We start from the raw sequence: 20,544 nt of genomic DNA, 5'->3' as shown, positions 1-20,544 counted from the left end.
AAAGTTTGAAAGTGAACAGTGTGTTGTGAGAAAGAATTTAAGGGACAAGTCAGTGGGCTGTTATATACTGATTGATGAAAGTCAGAGCAAATTAAGGTAGATGCAGTTCAGACTTTTCCTTGCAATCCTGAGAGTTTTTGCCTTCCTCCCTTTGGAGGCAGGCAAAATTTGATATTACATTGTGGGCATTTGCTTTGCCAATATTTCCAGTTTCTGTACCTTACTGGTTGTACAGCCTACAAAGTTATTAAAGTTTGTAATTAAAGTGTAAAGTTTATACTTATTAAACTGTATAATTAAGTAATATCATACAATGTGTTCCCTAGATCCCATAGTGTTTAAACATGGCTCAGGTGACAGAAAAGAGACTGTTTATACTGTCAGCATTGCATCACTTGCCAGCTTTGAGACACACTGATTTTTTTTTTTTTTTCCCACAGACAAGAATGGATCTTAAATGTACCTTTATAATAATTTATTTTGGTTGAATTTCAAGACACTTTTTTTTTGTTTAAAAAATAGTATATAAGTGATTCTGTAGTATGTCTTTCATGTATCAAAATTTACTTTTTACTCCTTCTTTTGATAGTGAAGACTGCATGTCACACTAATCAAGCTTAGTCCTTGTCCATGGATTAGGATTATGTAGGGCTAAGCTACTTAAGCAGCTGTATGCTCTTGAAAGTATCAAGAAGACTCTCTCAGCAACCTTGGTAGCTTTTTGCAGTTTTTTTTTTTTTACAAAGTTAACTGTTGAAAAAAAACCCTGAATGATAACTTAGGTTTTTGCAGAAAATTACACTTATTTCTTGTTTTTATTTCAGTGCCTGTTAAGAGCATTTTATTTCAATTGTATTTGTAACACCTTTTACATAGAGAAGGACAGTTATTGTATTCCCCATTTTTTTTTTTTTTTGGTACTGGACTAAAGAAAATTAAATTCCTCACAAACTTTTCTTAAAAGTCACTTTTAAAAATGTTTACATTAATTCATAATGAATATGAGATCTTTCATAAAGCTGCTTTACTGTTCTCCATGTGTTTAACACTGGTGTAACACTTAGCACTTGACTTTACTGAATTTGTTCTTATGAATCTTGACTTCTGTGCCATCTGAAACATTCTTAGAGTTTTGTTACTGTGTTTTATTTCACTGAGGTCTGTATACATCTTGTATCTCCAAGCTCTGTGAAATTATTGAGTAATTTGATAGATCAAACTGTGGATCAGTAATGTCTTATACACAACTGATAAATTGGAAATATGTCATGTTTATGCCTTGCCTGCTAACTTGAAATTCTATTGCAACGGTCTTAATTATAGCTTCTTTAAAAAGTTGTTATTTATTTCCTTACAGAAGCTGAATAGCTATTTGATTGAAATTTAGTTTGGTAGACAGTCATTCATATAAAGCATTAAAGTGACATACTTGTTTTTACTTGTGGTTCTCGTATGTTTTCAGTGGCAGCAAAGAGACTGCAACAGATCTTTAACAAAATGTAGTTAAATGCTGTCATGAAAGCCTGGCAAGCAGAGGCCCACAGTTCTTTGAAAACAAAAGCATATTTTGAGGTGTGCAGTATAATACTTTAAATATAGTAAGCTGAATTAACTCCGTTAATTCCAACTGTTATGGAAAAAACACTCTATCAATAATAAATGAAGCATGTTAGTGTACTACTGCTAATACTATTTAGTACTTACGATGTCACGGGAAGCAGATTATTACCTCTATATTCTACAAGTAAAAGTTTGGTCGTATCTTAAGCAGCAAAAGGGATTGAGTGTTGTATATCATCAGAGATCTAGCTCGCTTGGATCAGGTGGTTGATATCTTAGGGACTGTGTTACCAGTTGAGATGAAAATCAGTAAAGATGATGCCTCTGGATCCCTGCCACCAGAATGCAAGAGGTTTAGATTTCTGCAAAGTGACAGGAAGCCTCAGTAACCTCATTTCCTCCCCAAAAGTGTAGGTTAACCAAAATTGTGATTGCCTGAGAGTACACAGCACATGGACAGCCCCATATGCCCCTCTGCCAGCAGCCTCATCTGGCCTTACTGTGAAAAACAGCCCTCTTCTCATTTCTGGGAAGGTTTCTTCTGCCAAGGAAGAGAGTGCCATACCTTGGTGGGATGCTCAGCAGATACCGTGTGGGGAAGGGGAGAGATGGGAGCTGTAAGACCCAGCCACTAGTAATTCCATGAGGGTTCCAAAAATCACACTCACAGAGATAAAGCCATCCCACTGTTTGGCTCCTTTTCCTTCCCTTACTATAGGGTGGCCAGAATGGAAACCAACTGTGCACAATTTATCAATTGCTGGCTGACAGACACCAGTTGTCGGTTCCATCCTAGAGTAAATCGCTCATTAGTCCTACTTCTTCCCTGTTCTCTCAAATTAGTTGGTAGACTCTCACTTTTATTTTTGTTTCCTCTCCCTCCTGTACACCTTCTTCCTTCTCTTTTCTTGCTGGTATCTTAAAGTACTTAAAATGTTAGTCTGACTAGATTGGGTGACACAACTGGGTGACACAAAAGATGTCCTGTTTCTGGAGCATACCAGGGCATTCTTAGGGAATAATCTTAAGTTCTTTCTATTCTTAACAAAGGTTGCAAGGATTGGTTTGACTTCTGTAATTAGATTAGAATGCATATAACGGAATAATTTTTTAATTGTGTACTTTTATATTTTGTACACTTTTGTAGGTATTTTGGGTCCAAATAAGTCACCTAAACACAGGTTTTTGATGTAATTCAGCGTGCACTGGGATATCTCAGGCAAGGCTAGACCAGACAGGCTTCCAGCTCAAGAAATGCAAGAGTCTTCTGCCAGTCCTGTGTCATATCTGCCAGTCTTTTGTGGATATCTTGGATAATCCAGGGCATCTGAGATGACATTTATTGATTTTAAAATACAGAATTAAACCATCATTTATTATAATATGTGTAAACTTAATGGGCCAGAAGAACCTGCATTGCTACTGAAGGGCAAATAAATTTTCAGAATGGGAAGTTACAATCTGAAGCTCATTGTTTCCATTTACTCTTTTCTTTCTGGCTTTTCCATCCCACTGTTTGCTTCCTTCCATTTTCTTTATTTGTAGTTTCTCCTTTCCTGAATATTTCCTCTTTCTTTTCTCTTCTCTTTTCCATGTAGCAATATTCAAACAAAAACAAATTTTATAACCCCTGAAGCTCTTCTCTTTCTAGAGCTAGAGTAAAAGAATAGGAGATTCAATGTTACTCCCATGTTGAGATCATATATGAAAAATACTTATGTATCTTTCATGCAGTATACATTGTTGGATACAATATATCATCAGAGAGATTTTAGTAGTGATACCTTTTGAAGACTTGTCTGAAAAATTTCACAGATGCTAATAGTATGTTTATTTCATATTGTGTGCACGCAGTGGTTTAGTTTGGAAATGCAGATGGTCTCCTATACTTCTATATTGTATTGCTATGATGCAAAATCATGAGATGCATTCTAAAACTATGATTATTCTCAGTAATAGCAGTTACAAATGTTTGTAGATGTGTAACCATATGGGGATTTGAAAATAACTAGTTAAGTTTAGTAAATTTAATTTCATTTGTTGAATATTTAAATGTGTTTGAAACTCTGAACCTGCAATTAAGGTAAAATTATGCTTCTCTTTACCATTTTTTTTTTTCAGAATTTGGCAAAGAAAACTCAGAAAGGCTGTTTTGAATCAAATGATCTTACTGTCAGACATAAAACATCCCATTTACCAGAAAATGGCTTGTTACAGGTTTGTGATAGCTGGAGTTCTTTTTTATTTTTAGTATGTATATTTCATAAATGATATATGTCATGTTTTGTTGAAAAGGATGTGTTTGTGCGATGGAAAGGAAGGTTCCTGTTTACATTGTTCACTTTGAGTCAGGTGGAATCCTTTGAAAGATGATAATGCTATTCTTTCCTTCAGTGGAACTTGGTCATATTCTGCATGATCTAACCTGGCATCCAGAAGCTTCTCCGAGCTGAGACTGAAAGAGAAAGAGAGAAACTCAAAAAGGGAGAGCAAGAAATCGGGAAATCTGTGGGACAGGTACAGAGTGGAACTCCCGAGAGAAGCAGAGGAGTTTGTTTGCAGTGAATCGAAGCTCATAAACCAAACCTCAGGTACGACAGAAAGCAGTTTAATTTTCTTAAACATATAGAGAAGATTGTGTGGACGTTATGCAGCTCCTTAAGACAGAAAAAAACTGCTAGGGCAGAAAGTAAGAGTAGAGAAGAGGAATCTACTGCAAGGGCACAGTGGGTAGGGAGAGATTTCTTTCCAAACATTTTTTATTCAATTTGTTTGAATTAATTTGTTTGTTTAAAAGGTTGTTTTGTTCACTGTTTTTATATCCTTACAAAATGTAACTTTAGAGACTGAAAGCTTGTTAATATGCTAATTTGTAGAAGAGAAGGTAGTTCTACCCAGAGGCACGAAGATTGATTTGTGGTTGTATTTTAGAAAAAGAACAGAATTAGTAACTACTGCTTGTGGGACCTTCAGTTGTAGAGGCTGGTTTGACTAAATTATAGGTTAATTACTGAAAATAATTGCCGTTGGGGGATACATTGGAGCTACTGCTAAAATGTTTAAATTTTATCTTCTTATTTACAAGATTTAATTAGTCCTATTATGTTTTTCCATTAGTTTAACATTGCAAAAACATTAAAGTGGTATTTCTGAAAAACATTGTATGTTTTGCTTTTAAATAGCACGGACTATAGTGGACTCAAAAGTCAGTTTTTATCCAATAAAGTCTAAAACCTAAATGCAAATATTTAATTATAAGCATGTGCATAATGCCACTGATGTGAAACTTGAATCTATAAGCTAAATCATGTACATTGTTTACAGACCTTACTCATCAAAAATACAGCATGCTTTAATTCTTCTGGATGTTATCTGTATGCATTCCACTGGTGGTGCATACAGTCTTCGTGGATACGAGACTGGTTTATTTTGACTTAGGTCCATCAATGGGGTTTAGTCTGTGCTATTTTCTTAGGGCTGGCTCATTCAGTAACCACAGAACTTCCGCAATCCAGCGATTCAGATATGGGCCCCTTGCAGCAGCAGTACTATCTCTCCTAAAGAATTCGGGAGTCATGATGCTCATATTTCTGACTATTAAGACATTCACACAAGTTAAGGAGGAATTTCTAGTATAAACATCTTTTTCAAAAGCAGTGCACTCGAAAGGGAGTGTTCTTCCCATACAAGTGTAAACACCACTAAAACAGAGAAAGAGATCGATTTACTCTGAGTTGCAGAATGACCAAAATTTGATCGACAGTGCCACCTCCTAATGTTCTCTTTCCTATAAGGTAGTATTGTAAACTACAGTAGTATTATATAGAAAAGATAGTGCTACATAAGAGTGTGTGTGTGTATATTTTTGTATGTATGGATCTCAAAAATAATATTATAGCTTACAGGTATCCATACCTATCCAACTTGTCATATCTATAAATAAATAATTATTCAAATTTTCAGGAATTAGAGCTGCAGTTGATAGTAGCATCCTTTCTTCATTTAAAAACCCTGAAATGGTGTAATCTTTCTGTTAGTTCTGTAACAAACAATATTGACAGTATCATTCCTTTTTTTTTTGTAGCTTGCGACAAATCTGTTTGTTTTATCTTAATCTATGAGCCTTGTTTTTTTGACTTCCAAACTATGAGCTCCTCATATAGTGACATTTTAAGCTGTCCTCATAGGTTGCCCTTTTTTGAGGTCATGTTCACAGTTAATGTGTTGCTGTCACAAAGAATCAGATCTCACATACTTAAAGACTATGCGCATGAAAACCAGAATCCGGATATTAACATATCAAAAGGAATGACAGCTATTCTGCGGTATGTAGCCATATTTTTTGATTAAGGCTACAGAGCAGCTGTAAAAATACATTATGTAATTTTCTCTTCTGTTTATATATAAACTTAATTTTATAGCCTATATAAATCAAAGGTACTGTCAAATGCTACTTTTGTGGCTTAACAGAAAACATGGCTGTCTTCCGTTTCTAGAGCAATTCCAACTCTGAGGTCTGGAGCTGAAAAGCAAGGTAGTTTGCCAGTTTAGACTTTGGTCCCATCATAGGATATATTTTAATGTGCATTTATGAAGAGAGTGAAGGAGGAAGTGAGAATTCTACTGATTTGAATAGGAAATAATAACCTAAAGAATAAAAAAAAAAAATTGCATAATCTACACAAATTTCAAGCCATATTTCTGTGATCTATATATAAATATGTCATTGTAGGAAGAGGAATTATTTTTGTTTGTCTATATTTAAATAGCATTTGCGTATCTGAAATCCAAATTCAAAGACAGCGCTAAGGAAATTATATGTCATAAAAGAAATCAAAACTAATTATATCACTGCAGTGAAATAACCCAAGAAGTAATAAAATTAACAACAATAAGGTAAGGTAAATAAATTAGGAAATGTTAGTCAAAACTCCATTGCAGTAATGATGATGTTGAGGTTTTCACTAGAGGGTGATCAGTGTCTGTTGTATTTTCAGGAAACAATAAATAACAGTAACATTTTCTGAGTATTTTCAAATCTGCTGATGAATTTAAAAGATCTTTAACTAGCAATATGCCCATTCAGGAATACACCTTTTTAGTTACAGTTCTTTTCTTGTGACTGAGCGTACATGTAAAGATAAAAAAAAAGGTAAAAATCCTGTATCTTAAGCAGTATACATATTGTCTAGCCTTTTATTCCTAAAGACAAGATGTGCAAACGAGTTTCTGTACATGTTTTCACATATTCCTATATATATCTGCCTGTTTATTGAACTGAACCAAATGTAGTTTTCTGTTCTTATTTGTATGTAGTAAATAATTTTAAAATATAATTTTTTTCAGTCCTGTTTTCTTATGGCTGAGTCCTGTTATTTCACCCTCTTTACAGCACAGGAAAATAAAAAGCTTTTCATATGTAACATAATATTATTTCTGGGAGGAACCTATGCTCCAGTTCACTAAAGGATTTAAAAGTGTAAAATAGGCTTAGGTGGAGTTTGTCACCTAGATCTAAAATAGACATCCTTAAAATTATTGTTCAATTCCATTTAACTGTGCAAATGCTCAAGGTTTCAATATTCATGTTCCTCAGATCTTGAAGTTTTGCCGAGGATCTTGAACTCACAGTTATAATTGCAGGAAAGCTGTCCCAGCCTTCCTCTTGTTCCCATTTACCCTTTCTTACTCCAGCACTGTTCTCTCACTGTTCATTACAGTGTTTTATATGAACGACAGCAGGGAACAAATCTGTCTGAAAATTTTTCTTCTGTTTTCTTCTTTTACTGAATCAGTTGGCAGTTGGATCAGTTCCTTAATCCAGCTCATTGTGTGGCTGCATACACAGCTATTTGGGTACAGAGGAGGAGGTAAGGAACAAGCGCTGGGGAAATGGGTGAAGCAAGAGTGGATCTGCGTGGTTTTGCAGGCGTAGGACGTTCACTGAACTGCAGTGTCTCAAGGCTAAGCTTATTGGGATCTGTCAGTGAAACAGGTCTCTGCCTTTCTAGCCTGAGAGTCCATGGGCAGTTTTAGAGCGTACAGGGTATAGCAGGCGCTGTTGTTTTTCTTCAAGGTGTAATTGGAGAAGGAAATATTGGTGCCTTCCTTTTAGGTAGTATTGTACAAGTTGGTCCCTTCACCATCTGTGGGGAGATGTGAGTTAAATTCCTGCCTTTACCAAAGAGGTTCAAACCCCTGGCGCTGCTCTGAAGACTGCACTGACCACAGAGCTGTAAGCTGGCAGTTTCCACACAGAGAGCAAAGGGGGAGATAGGAGCAGATCTTTCTGGAGAGCCTCCTCATACACCTTAGGAAGAGAAAGAAGCCTACCCAAAATTTCATCCAATCCGTCCTCTCCTCATTTTTCTTGTCTGTTGCTCCCTGTCCTACCTGTGTACCCCCCAAAAAAAACCCCACAACCCACCAACTTATGTCTTTAGCAGAATGAACAGAATAACATTACTTTGAGATAGTGAGGACATAGGTTTGGGTTATAGATGAAGACAGTGGCCCAGGCAAGAACAGGGTTTTTTGTGTTGATAGGCTGGTGTGCTAGATAGGATTTGCCACCTCCTTCCTCCTTTTTTTTTGTGTGCAGGGGTGAGACAAACTGAGCTGTCATGGGTTATGCTGTGATTGCTGTGACGCGTGGAGGCGCAGCAGTTTCCTATGTTTCCTAGAGAGCTATCCCAAGAGAAGTTGGGCCACAAGGAATGGGAGCTGATTCTCTTGGGTTATGTTGGAGTAGGGGGGTTAAGGACTGGGATTAACAAAAGACAGCAGCAGCAGTGCAGGGCTTTGGGGAGGGGTGCAGGAAAGCATCTGGGGCTGGGAGTGCCTTCCAGCAGGTGTCCTTCAGGGCACGCAAGAGAGAACAGGCTGAGCCAGCTGTGCTCAGAGTATTTTTGCAAGTATTTTTTGTGTATGTGGGATCAGTCATGCAAGTTATTACATATGTGGGCTGGAAGCTAGAGCTGTGGATCTTTGAGGCAAGCCAGAAAATAATGGCTTTATTTCTGTGTAAAGTGCAGAGGGAACAAAAATTGTTAAAGAAAAGCAGGAAGCCTACTGAAATGCTTCCGTTTTGTATTTTAAAAGAATGCCAGCTCCCTTGATCCAGAGGGCAAGAAGTGCAAATCTGTGTGGCTGTTACCTGGTCTCTTTTTCTTGAGCTGTCACTATTTTGTTCAGTATGGGAAGTGCAAAATAAGAGTTTTCTGTTTACTGGCACAGACCAGTTTCCCACTAGCTGGGTGCCTAACCATTTGCTGCAGAAAGGCAGAGCACACTTGCTTGATTGTTTCCTTCCTTTCTTTTTCTTCCTTTCTCCCTCCCTCCCTTTCCCTCTCCTTCTCTCCTTCTCTCTTCCTTTGTCTCGGTTATCGTAAGGAGACTTTATTGTTTCTGGCACTGTAGATGATATTTGGCAGTGGATCATTTCAAAATCACACAGTATTTAGTAAATATCATTATTAGTATGTTATCATTTATTGCAGCTTTCTGTTCTGCTCCTGTGCAAAAAAAAAAATGTCAGTTTGTATTTACTGCTGGGACAAGATCTGTCCTCAGGGCCAGCTGGAAACTATTTACTTTGTAAATTACAGTTTTCTAAAGAAGTCAGTGGTACCACAGCACCTTAATGTTGAGTTATTGACAGAAAATGACTGCTGTGCTTTAAAGCTGGCTACTGTGGTCTTGACCTAACAAGAAATAAATGTTTCAATAGAACTTTTCAGAACTGAAAATTCGAAAGGTTACTAGCAAGAGAGTGTCAAGTTAAAAGCTTTGCTTTTGTTCTTCTAATATGAAACTAAACCCTATTAATGAATAATAATATAGTCAATATTTTCTTTCTCATTCTGACAAGTCATGTAGTTCCACTTATTCAAATACTTTTTGTGACCTGTGTCAAAATTCCTTAGAGTTTTAAACTAGATTGAGTTTTGAAGTTAAGGAAGTAATTCACACGTTCAAATTCAACAGACTTTTGGTTAGAGAAGCCTGTGATGGATCCAACCATAATTATCACGGGCTGCAAGTCTTCGAAGGAATGGGATGTGCAGAATTTGCTATTGAAAGGGGCCTACACATCTCTGTAGTTTAAAAAATCTGTTTGAGTCCTGAACTGCATTCTGAACCACCTAAATATCTTTCCAATGAGTATGGCTATAGCAAGCTCCCAAGGTTGCAGAATAAAAACATAAAGCCATAAAACCTGTTTTTTTTTTTTAAATTGTTTTAAGTAATTTATGTGAAGTGAATACAGACAGTTTGTGGGACAGCAGCATATTTTGAGGAGCAGGCAAATTTCTTGAATGTGTTACCTATGCGATTAAATGCTAGCAGTAAAAGGAGCATTGTCAGTGATTTTTCTATCTGATTTGTCATTTTCTAGCTAAAGAAATTATAGCTTTTAGTAGTTTCTATAGGTTGAAACAGAAAATCTTTATAAATTTTGGTAGAATACTCTTGATATTTCTGCTTGTTTATTTTAATTGAACTTAATCTCTGTGACAAAAATGGATTCTAACCGATATGTTTTTCAATCCTGTTCATTTCTGTAGAACTCACAGGATATAAATCAAGATAAAAGTTTCTTTTAAGGAAGGAATATTTCCTTTAGTGAAACAGCTTTTTTTTTAATTAGAACATCCTTTTTTGATTCTAACAGTTTTTTAGTGACTTATTTATTATAAAGCATATTTCAGTATAACCAAGATAAGTCTGCACTTTGGTAATCCAAATACACAGGTAGTCACTGTTTCTTCACTTTTTAGCTATGTTGATTACCAGAAGTGGAACATAATTTGCATTTATTTCCTTTACTTTTACAAAGGCTGTGTATTACGTGTCTTGCTTCTGAGTACAACTCTCATTTGAGTCTCAGAGCCTCTGTTTGACTCAAGATTTCTCTTATGCGTGTGTAGTTTGAGTGAACTCTGTACAGAGTATGCATTCATTTTTCTGGAGCATATTTCGAACCACACTTCATATACTGCTATAATGAAAACCAGGTTTTATTGTATGCGTTATTATATGGAAAGTTGTATAAAACAAATATGAAAATACTCTTCTATAAAACACAGTGGCATCTTTGCTATGTTTTAATTCTGACATCTTACTATTAAGGTACATATCTTAAGTGCTAAGCTCTTTGAAAGAGTATATTTATACCAAAAATTCCTGTTCAGTGAGAGGTTATGGGATAAAATTAGAAAGTTCTGTTTGTATTTTTGCTATCAGCCAGTTACCATACCAGGTTTAAACTGTTGCCATTGATGCAACATTGATTCATTGTGTTCATTTTCAGTTATGAAAGTACTTTGTAAACATAAAGTTTTCCTTATATAAAAGTGAGAAGTGATGTGGAATTTTATTAACTGTGTTCCTTTCAGCTAGTTTCTTTTTCATACTTAGAACTGTGTATTTTAAGTGTTGCATTACAAATCAGATATTTATATTTCAGCATATGATGTAGTAATTCAGTTCTGCAAATTATTATGGATATGGGAGTTTTTAGGATGTAAATAATCCAGCTGTCTTATATAAAATTATGCATTTGCTCTTTGTCTCTGAGTCTTAAATGCATCTGATGTTTTCAGATGGTTGTAATACAATGCATATTTGCTTCTATAGCAAAGACATTGAATTTTACTGTGTTTTCACTCATTTTTTTTTACCAAGTGATCTAGTTTAAGATGTCCATGCTCCTTGCAGTGGGGTTGGACTAGATAACCTTTAAAGGTCCCTTCCAACCCAAACTGTTCTTTGATTCTATGATTTTACGTTTCTTGTAAGATGAAACATCAGCATTCTGTTGACAGAACTACTGTTTGACATTTGGTCATAAGAATGGCAGGTGAGGAGCTATGGCCGAAGCTTACAAAATGTTATCTTCATTCAGTCTCTTACTTTTATGGCCTGAGATTGCTGTATCTAAGATTATTTACCAGGACAAGACCTTTTTGGAATGTTATAATTTCATTTTTCAAAATGTTACTTATTGGTAGCAGTGTATTTTAGGTTATTTAACTGTATAAAATGAACTATCAGTATAGCTTTTATATTTTTCCCTACCATAATACAGCACATTGACTTTAATATTCTGAGATTAAAGATTTAGAGATATATTTACCAAATTGTACGAGTTAAATTAAAAAGACCTCTGAGGTAGAAACCACACAAACTCTTCATAGGTAATTTAAAGTTGAATGTAAAAGTACTATATTTAATCTACAAAGCTTTAGTCCAAATTATATTGTATTAAATAGATTTAGGAGAAAGATATTTTAACAAGTAGTGTTTTAATATAGGTGAAATAATACTGCTTATAGTTCATGAAAAAGTTTTGAAACATCCCTGTCATTCTCCATCATAGCTTGAATTTATGAGCTTTTAAGCAAAGCTGTCTTCTTTTCATATTCTTTGTTAAGGCTGTTAATGAGAGTAATTATTGACATTCTGCTATAAAAGGTATGTTTAAATTCCTGAGAACTAAGTATTTAATTTGAAAATAGCTCTTATTGTTTAGGATCAGTTAATATGTACAATTTAATACAGCAGTGCTTCTTATTGAATAGTTTTTAATATGTCTGTTTTTCTGACATAGATTTTCCGTTATGTAAATTTAGTTGATCTGGCAAGATGTGCGGAAGTTAGCCAAACATGGATGCTACTAACTCAGAATGGCTCATTATGGAGTGATATAAGTAAGATAATAACTTTCAATATTTTATTTATTTTTTTAAAAAGTGAGGCAAGGAGGCAGTTTACTTTAAGAATGCTAAATATCTAGGATAAAAGTTTTATTCCAGAACATGACTTATGCTACTCAGCTACATGAATAAAAAAATAGGAGCAACTCAAATTAAGTTTTCTGTGGTATATCATTATAAAATTAGTGGAACTGAGAGAGAATTGGCCACTAAGTCTTGGCTATAGCCCACTAAATCTAGACAGTTAAGTGAGGTCTCTTAGGCTCCCTAGGTAATCTGAAGAGGCACTGTATGACTACTGTGGAAGGAGAACATAAACTCGGTAGCAAATATTCTGAGACTGCTTGTGTTTCCTCTAGAGAGACTCTTGTCATCCCTGGAAAAAGCGGTGCAGACCAGCTCACTTCCATACTCATGAACTCTTAGAGTTGTTGAGATGGTCACCGTGTTTCCACAGCACATGTCAGTGTCCAAGGTACCGCATTGTTTCTTCCACTTTAGCATTCCAATTTTCTAGCACGTACGTTTCAGTCAAATTGCCTTTTAATGCACATTGTGTGACCATGCTAGCTCACACCTGTGGAGCTTGGTGTGAGGAGGCAGAAGGCCTGCTCTGCAAGGGAAGTTCTGGAGGGCTTAACAGCATTGCTTACATGTCCTGCTGTGTGGTTCTAGGCAGCTGCCTGTCCTCTGTGTGAGTTTCTCTAAACTGACCTTATGATGTGCTTAGCTATCATGCGTCTTTTGTAGAGTCTCTGCTCAGATATGAGTTCTTAAATCTACCCTGGGCACCATCACCTAAAATACACTGTGGTGCACAGCTTGTAGGTGCCTGGAGCCTTTATTAGGTGTAGTCTTAAGTTACCGTGATGAATTAATTATCTTAATGAAACTAGTATTAAAACTTCTGATCATTTTAATGTGAGAAGAAAAAAAATCCTAGTAAGAAGGTGAAAAACTGGAAAAAGTTCTGAAGTCCTGACTTCCTAGTACTGTAACCACTTCCAAGCATTCTGCATGGAATGATGTATATTTTGTCTGTGCTATCTATTTTTAGTACTGATTTATATATAAATTTTTTAAAGTTTTTGATCAATTTTTCATCAGTGAAGGATAAAGTTCAGGACCAAATAGTAGTAAATATTTTGCAGAAGTGGCATCCATATGTATTACGTTTGAATCTTCAAGGTTGCTATTAAATCCAGCCCCTTTCCTTTATTACAGTCTCCATGCCAAGCAATATCCATGTGACTGAACACTGCTAGAATGCCGTAGAATGGTTTATATTATGTGTGAAATGCTGTAATATGGCAAATAAGATTGGAATGCAAACATGTACTTAAATATGTGAGAATGCCGGAATCCAACTCTACTGAGATAATTGTCACATTCACAGAATGGTTGAGGTTGGCAGGGACCTCTGGAGGTCATCTGCTCCAACCCCCCTACTCAAGCAGGGCCTCCTAGAGCAGGCTGCCCAGGACTATGTCCAGATGGCTGTTGAATACCTGCCAAGGACAGAGACTCCAAAGCCTCCCTGGGCAACCTGTGCTCAGTCACCCTCATAGTAAAAAAGTGCTCCCTGATGTTCAGACAGCACCTCCTGTGTGTCAGTTTGTACCCATTGCCTTTTGTCTCCTCTGTCACCTGGGCACCATTGAAGCAGCCTGGCTCCATCTTCTTTGCGTCCACCCTTCAGGTATTTATATACCTTGGTAGGAGCTCCCTGAGCCTTCTCCAGCTGAACAGTTGCAGCTCTCAGCCTTTCTTTGTAGGAAATATGCTCCAGTCCCTTAATCATCTTTTTGCCCTGTTTTTGGACTCTCCAATATGTCCTTGTCTGTCTTGTACTGTGGAGCCCAGAACTGGACATGGTACTCCAGGTGTGGCCTCACTAGTGCTGAGTAGAGGGGAAAGATCACCTCCCTTGACCTCTGGCAACACTCCTTCTAATGCAGCCCAGGATACCATCCACCACCTTTGTGGCACGGGCATATTGCTGGCTCATGTTCAACCTGGTGTCCACCAGGACTTCTAGGTCTTTTTCTGCCAAGCTGCCTTCCAGCTGGGCTGCCCCCAGCATGTTCTGATGGCTGAGGTTGTTCCTCTGCAGGTGCAGGACTTTGCACTTCCCCTTGTTGAACTTCACGGGGTTCCTGCAAGCCCATTTCTCCAGCCTATCCAGTTCCCTCTGGATGGCAGCACAACTCTCTGGTGTATCAACCACTGCTCCCAGTTTGGTGTCATCTGCAAACTTGCTGAGGATACGCTCTATCTTATCATCTCGATCATTAATGAAGATGTTAAACAGAACCGGGCCCAGTATTGACCCCTAGGGTCTACCACTAGTTACTGGCCTCCAACAAGAGGCTCACAGACAAAAAAAAAAATCCAAGCATGGCCCAAGATATTAATGTGATGTTCAAGCTTTAGCACAAATAATAGATGCTTGATTCCACTGCCAAAACAGAGTCCCTCTGGATGTAGAAAAGCATCTTAGTCCTTCCTGATAATATATGTGGAAGTACATGTGACCATGTAATCAGAAGTTAATTCCCTTTGTGACAGCATTTTGCAAGAGTTTCAGGACACTATTCTTTTTCTCAACGCAGTTTATGCTCTGCTAAGCAGAGAAGTAGACAGGAAAAAGAAAAGCCTTTTGTTAGAGGAATAAGCCTTTATGTTAGAGGTTCAGCGCTAGCTGTGAAAGTGTACTTGATTTGTTAGGAATTGCCTGCATCCTAAGTGTTGTTCATATTTTGTCATGAAGAGTGTTAAAATATCTTGATAGTGTTTTAATGAGAAAAAACTCTTCTGCTACAACTAGGCAAGATCCCAATAAATGTTTTTTATTCCTGGCACAGCTTTACTTCAGTATCTCTTAAGCAGGAGAATGTTACTGATTGACTCTTTTCTACATTTTAATTGAATGCAAATGCATAAAAAAGAAAAGGAAAATGTTTTTATTTTCCAAATAAAAAGTGTATTTTGATGTTTTAAGGCTATAATGCATTTAATATATAATTAGGTAATACATGATTGAAATTGTTGATGCAGCCTATAACAATTTCAGTGTGTTTTCTTTTGTTTAAGAAAGTGACTGTAATTATGAGTGAGAACAGTTTGCTCTCTAGAGGGGTGACGGAAAAGAACAATTGGCCAAGAATAAAAAGTGTATTTGATCATGATCTTGGCTTTAAAATCACAGGATATAACAATGTTCTCAATGATATCAGCATGTAAGTTGTTTAGTGAAGTAATTTAATTTGATATTGTAATAAAATTTGGCAGCTAGTAAAGCAAGCAAGCCAAAATAAATCATACGCAGCCACGTTGCCTCCATTGTGAGGGCAGTACTTAGAAATGTTAAATCCTTTTATGATTTTGTTTTCCTTATGTCTTTGAGTACAAAACTAAAACCATAGTAAAGTTCATTATGTTTAAAGCTAAAAACATGTAAAGACCAGTTGCAATAGACTTAAATTTTATATACACACTGGCTTTTCTTTCACATTATTTAACTGATTTGTATCTAATTAAATAATTTAACTTAGAAGTATCAGCATGTTGGTTATATCAGTATGCTGATTGCCATCCATTTCCATGCACCTTATGTATCAAAGACACTAAATTCAATTTGTATATCTACAAACTGTGTATTTTGCATTTTTGTTGATAATTTTTATTTTCTGTAAGCTCAAAATCAAAGGTTATGTCCATTTACATCTATTCAGTGCTATTCATTTTAAACTTACTGTGATGAATCAAGTATGATGGTCCACGGGGGCTATTAGAAAACATTGATTTATAAAGCTGTTTCTTCTAACTTTGAAGATAACCAGTAGTTCTTTTTAAGAATGAAAAACATTTATATCAGTCTACTATTGCTATTTAGATTAATAACATATTTCTTCTGTTAAAACTCATTGATATTGATCATACAGCCTACTCATGCCATTCCTTTGAAGCTCTTGTGGATGGTTTTAAATTGCTGCAAAACTATTTCTCTATCTTTTTTTAGGGATTGAAAATCATATTGAAATTCTCTTCCTTTGACATTTCTTGAGCTAACAAACTGTGTTGAACTGTCTGTTCAGTTATGGGCTACAGATGTGATGAACCTTTCCATTCCAACTTCCTCGAGCTATAGTTCTGACCTCATCTTTCCAAATAAATCCAAGATTACACAGATTTTGGCAACATGTTTTTATTGTTAGTGGTAAAACAGCAATGATATTAACTGGGATTTTGGTCTGTTCAGCTGGCTAATCATGTTAATAGTTTTTCTGTAAATTAATTGGCTGCAATTTTTAAAAATTGTTGTCATGTACTGCAACTTTGGTATGTGATGTATGCATGACATAGTAGTCATTGTTTAATATCTACATATTGGTGTTATATGATTCCAGCTCAGACTGTCTTTGGCAAATGAATGTGTTATTGTGCCAAAGAAAAATGAATATGTAAAACGTGTGGATTACAGCTCAGCTGTTTGTGGTATTACTCCACCCACTCAGTGATCTTAGAGAATCATTTCACTTCCATGTGTGACTGGCAACTGCATTTAAAAGTTGCCATTCATACTCGTAGTCCAGGAGCTAAAATTTCCTCAGGAGCTTCTGAAGTGTTTTGTCCCCAGTAGCAGTCACAGTATCGACAGACCTATCCATTTTTCCTGCACCCTCTCATGGCAAAACGTGGTGCAAAATAATCTTTTCTGTGTTTCGTGTGTGCTGTGCAGAGACGGGGGTGCTAATTCTGTAGAGCACTGTAGTTTATCCCTTAAGATAGCACTCCTAGTTGAAACGCTGCATATCAGGAAGACAGTGCACTATGATGTAATTATTTCCTGGATATGGACAGAGAAAGAAGGAGAATGAAGAGAGAAATTACTGAAAGGAAGGACTTAAAAACATATAAAGGAAGAGGAAGGCCCATGATTTTTGTTTAGATGTGGAAGTGTGTGCGGGACTTTTTTGATTAAATAGCACAGAAACAAAGACATGTCAGCGTTAAATTGTGGCTTGTGGCTGTGGTATTTCATGAAGGATGTACTTTAGTTTACAATACATTTTGGAGAAGCTCGGAGAAATAGCAATTAACTCCATAATGCTGAAGTTTTTATCAACTGTTAGTAGTTTCCCCCATATGTATGTTTTTCAAATGTATTTTTGTCTTTTTCCCTGGTCTGCCTCCTTCTGTACCATCTTCATAGTTCCTACATACTTTTTCTGTCCATACAGTCTTTTCTCAAGGAATTTGCTGCTAGAAGCTGTCAAGAGAACATAGCAGCCAGTACTACCCTTGTCCCAATCTAGTGTTTCCATTCTTATGCTCTTATATTGTTTAAAATTGCAGTTACTGTCTATTCTGAAATACATGTATATGAGTGTCTGAAAATGCCAACATGCAGAAAACCCTAATGGGTTGCAGTTAGTTTTTCAAGGAGAGCTTCCCCCCACTCCTTTTTTTTTTTTTTTTTTAATTATAGGAAACTAAACTGCCATTTGAATACTCTTATATCTATTTTATAACAATTCTCTAGTGTTGTTGCAAAAACTTAAATATGCAATAACTTTAAACAGTAAGGAATAAAATTACAGTGCACTGTAGTTAAAAGAATAGAACTTGTAGCAACTCCTTGAAAGCTCCAGAGCCCATTTAAAGAAAATAGTAGCAAGGACAATTTCAGCATTCAAAACTTCAGTCTGTTCTTCTCTTGACTGCTAGAAGTTTTGTCACTTGTTGATTCTCAGAGGTCTAGGCAGATGCACTCTTAAGTATTGAATTTCATTTTGGTGTTATTGCACAAGTGTTTCTTTCATGGATTTTCTGAAATAGCACTGATTTCCCAAGTTCATACTGAAACCTTTATTTGCAGGATAGTTGTTGAACCATGTTCCTCTACAGTGTCCTTGTTGATATGTCCCTCACTTACAGATTTCATACTTACTAGCTGTCACAACACATCTTGTGCTGTTAGATATAGGCAGCATGTTCAGCACATCATCCCCCTTGAACCTTCAGCAGATGCACCGCTTTCAGGTGGCACTGTTTGAGAAGCTGAATGATTACACGCACCCTCCTTAACTCTGGCTTCTACTGAACAATTGTCCTATTTATCACTGCAACCCTCAGGTTTTAGACTTGGTCCTAAGAGGGACATTTTGTGTTGTGTTTAGGAATCCCCAGGGCCTTTGAAATTGTTATTTACAACAATTAGGCCACTGCTTGTGGTCCTCAGTCTTGTTCCACTGCTTTTCCAACTGGTAAACTTCTGCTGACCACAGAGAACAGAGACCTCTCACCCAGCTTTTATCTTATATTCCTTTCCTGGATTGACTTTTCTACCCAGACTTTAGCCTACCTCAAGCTAGTTTGTTTTTTTTCTTAACACTGACTCTTTGCAGAAATTAGCCTAACATGGTCTATAAATTCATTTTTTCCTACTCAGCTTTTCTCCATTGTCTGTGCTGCCAATAACAGATGTTCTGCTGTGGTTCCATTGTCTGTCCTTTTCAATCATTCCCAGTAATTCCATTCTGTACTGAAATAATCCTCCAGAATTTGAGTGGAGGAGGAGTACTTCATTTAATGCAGGCTACTACTTATGACAGATTTTTTTTTCTTTCAGCACTTTTAAGTTTCTAGAAAATGTCCCATTTAACAAATATTACTGGCCAAATGGGATTTTTGTCTGTGTTCCATCTTATCAGGATTAACCTTTAACAATTAAGATAATGCTTAAAATATTCCTAGGAGCAGGGATGAGTCAGGTGCTGTTGTATTTGCTATAAAGTTTTTAAAAGATGCCGCAGAAGAAATGACTAAATTATTCTGTTTATCGGTAAAGCACCATTAAATATATTAATAATCTGAATAATGGAGGACATGAAGGAATGCAGTTAATAATAGGATGTGTTTGCTTAAGGATTCTTTGACATTCCTACCACTCTTAATAATTTCTGAGTTTTTCCTTTATGTTGTTCTTCTATTTCATGTTAATGTGAAAGTGCTGAGTGCTTTGTATTGCACTTCTGTAACAAAATGAGTGACCTTCTCCGCTTGTGGCTAAAGCCCAGAGGAATCCACAAACACCGTAATTGTGTGCAGATCTTTAAAGGAGCAAATTTTCTTCCTGAAGTGTTTCAGAACTTTTTCCATGATAGCCAACAGGTATTTAAAGTTTTGGCCCTGAATCTCTATCCTGCACTTATGTATTTCTAACTGATCTAAGAGCAGGAGATTGGTCTAGGGCTTGAGCTGGAATACTGAAGTTTTAACCCAGCATCTCCTACTTGTCCACCATGTGAGCTTGGGGAGTTGGTTATCTTTTCCATATGTAAAAGAAGGATTTATAATATGTGTCTTTAAGAGACACTAGTTCTGCTAATTAAACATTAACAACTGATGCAGAAGTTAAGAAAACAGAACTGTTATGTAAAAGCTAAGAATAGTCATTCAGTGAAACCAGCTTTTTTGTAAAAGAACTTTTAGCCAGTATATTATGTAGCAAAGAATTTTATCTTTTGGGATATCGTCTACTTAGCTGGGGCATTTGTGCAGCTCTGTTGCCATAATATTAGAATAATCACATTTTTAAATGAATGTATATTCACATAGTCAGTTGTGTGATAAGGAGGTGCTATAATGTGCATTTTACAAATAAGCTGAGGGAAGGGCCATCTTTGAGAATGTCCCACACTTCTAGTGAGCACTGAAAAGCATACTTGCCTTCAGTTTGGATGGACACTGGTGTGTTTGATGCAGACCACAGAAGCCTTCACGTAGTCCTCTTCACCTAGAAGTGATGTCATGTAATCTGTGTCAAACTGACATGACTAAAATGCTTCCTAGAAAGACTCAACTCTGCCTGCTGCAAAAACCAAACAAGGTAAATATGAGCATGTGGAGCTGGATCTTGGGAAGCAACCATGTCTTGACTACTCATGGTTTCAGGCAGCACAGAGGCTGAATTATTCACTCAAGACTGAGCAGAAAGGCTGGTAAATCAGCAAATAGAACCCAACTTCTGGGTTTGAATCTTAATACGACAACTGCCATTCCTGGTTTTCTAGAACTGTATTTAAGGTTAGTCTTCAGTTTGATTTTTTTTTGTATACAATAAAACAATAGGAAGCTGATACAAAAATCTCAGAAGTGTTTTCTGGGAATATTTCAGGAAACTGATAGATACAAAGAAGTGTCAATACATTCAGGAAAACTGTGTCTTGGTCACAATCCTGCAGCAAGTTCCGTGTCAACC

At 36.5% G+C, this 20,544-nt stretch overlaps 1 protein-coding gene across 1 annotated transcript in view; it reads left to right on the top strand.

Moving 5' to 3' along the window:
• Window positions 1-5,766: 5,766 nt before the first annotated feature.
• Window positions 5,767-20,544, top strand: part of FBXL13 (F-box and leucine rich repeat protein 13) — a 71,350-nt gene continuing 56,572 nt past the window's right edge. The window contains 5 exon segments of the mRNA XM_086739909.1: window positions 5,767-5,885; window positions 7,356-7,416; window positions 12,173-12,272; window positions 13,029-13,102; window positions 13,364-13,525. Of these exon segments, the coding sequence (XP_086596035.1) occupies window positions 5,767-5,885; window positions 7,356-7,416; window positions 12,173-12,272; window positions 13,029-13,102; window positions 13,364-13,525 (516 nt within the window).

This window comes from Chlamydotis macqueenii, chromosome 1 (genome assembly GCF_036417535.1).
Source record: "Chlamydotis macqueenii isolate bChlMac1 chromosome 1, bChlMac1.mat, whole genome shotgun sequence".
NCBI classification, from domain to species: domain Eukaryota; kingdom Metazoa; phylum Chordata; class Aves; order Otidiformes; family Otididae; genus Chlamydotis; species Chlamydotis macqueenii.
Note: the sequence above shows the minus strand (reverse complement) of the source record. Positions and strands in the feature narration are given on the sequence as shown.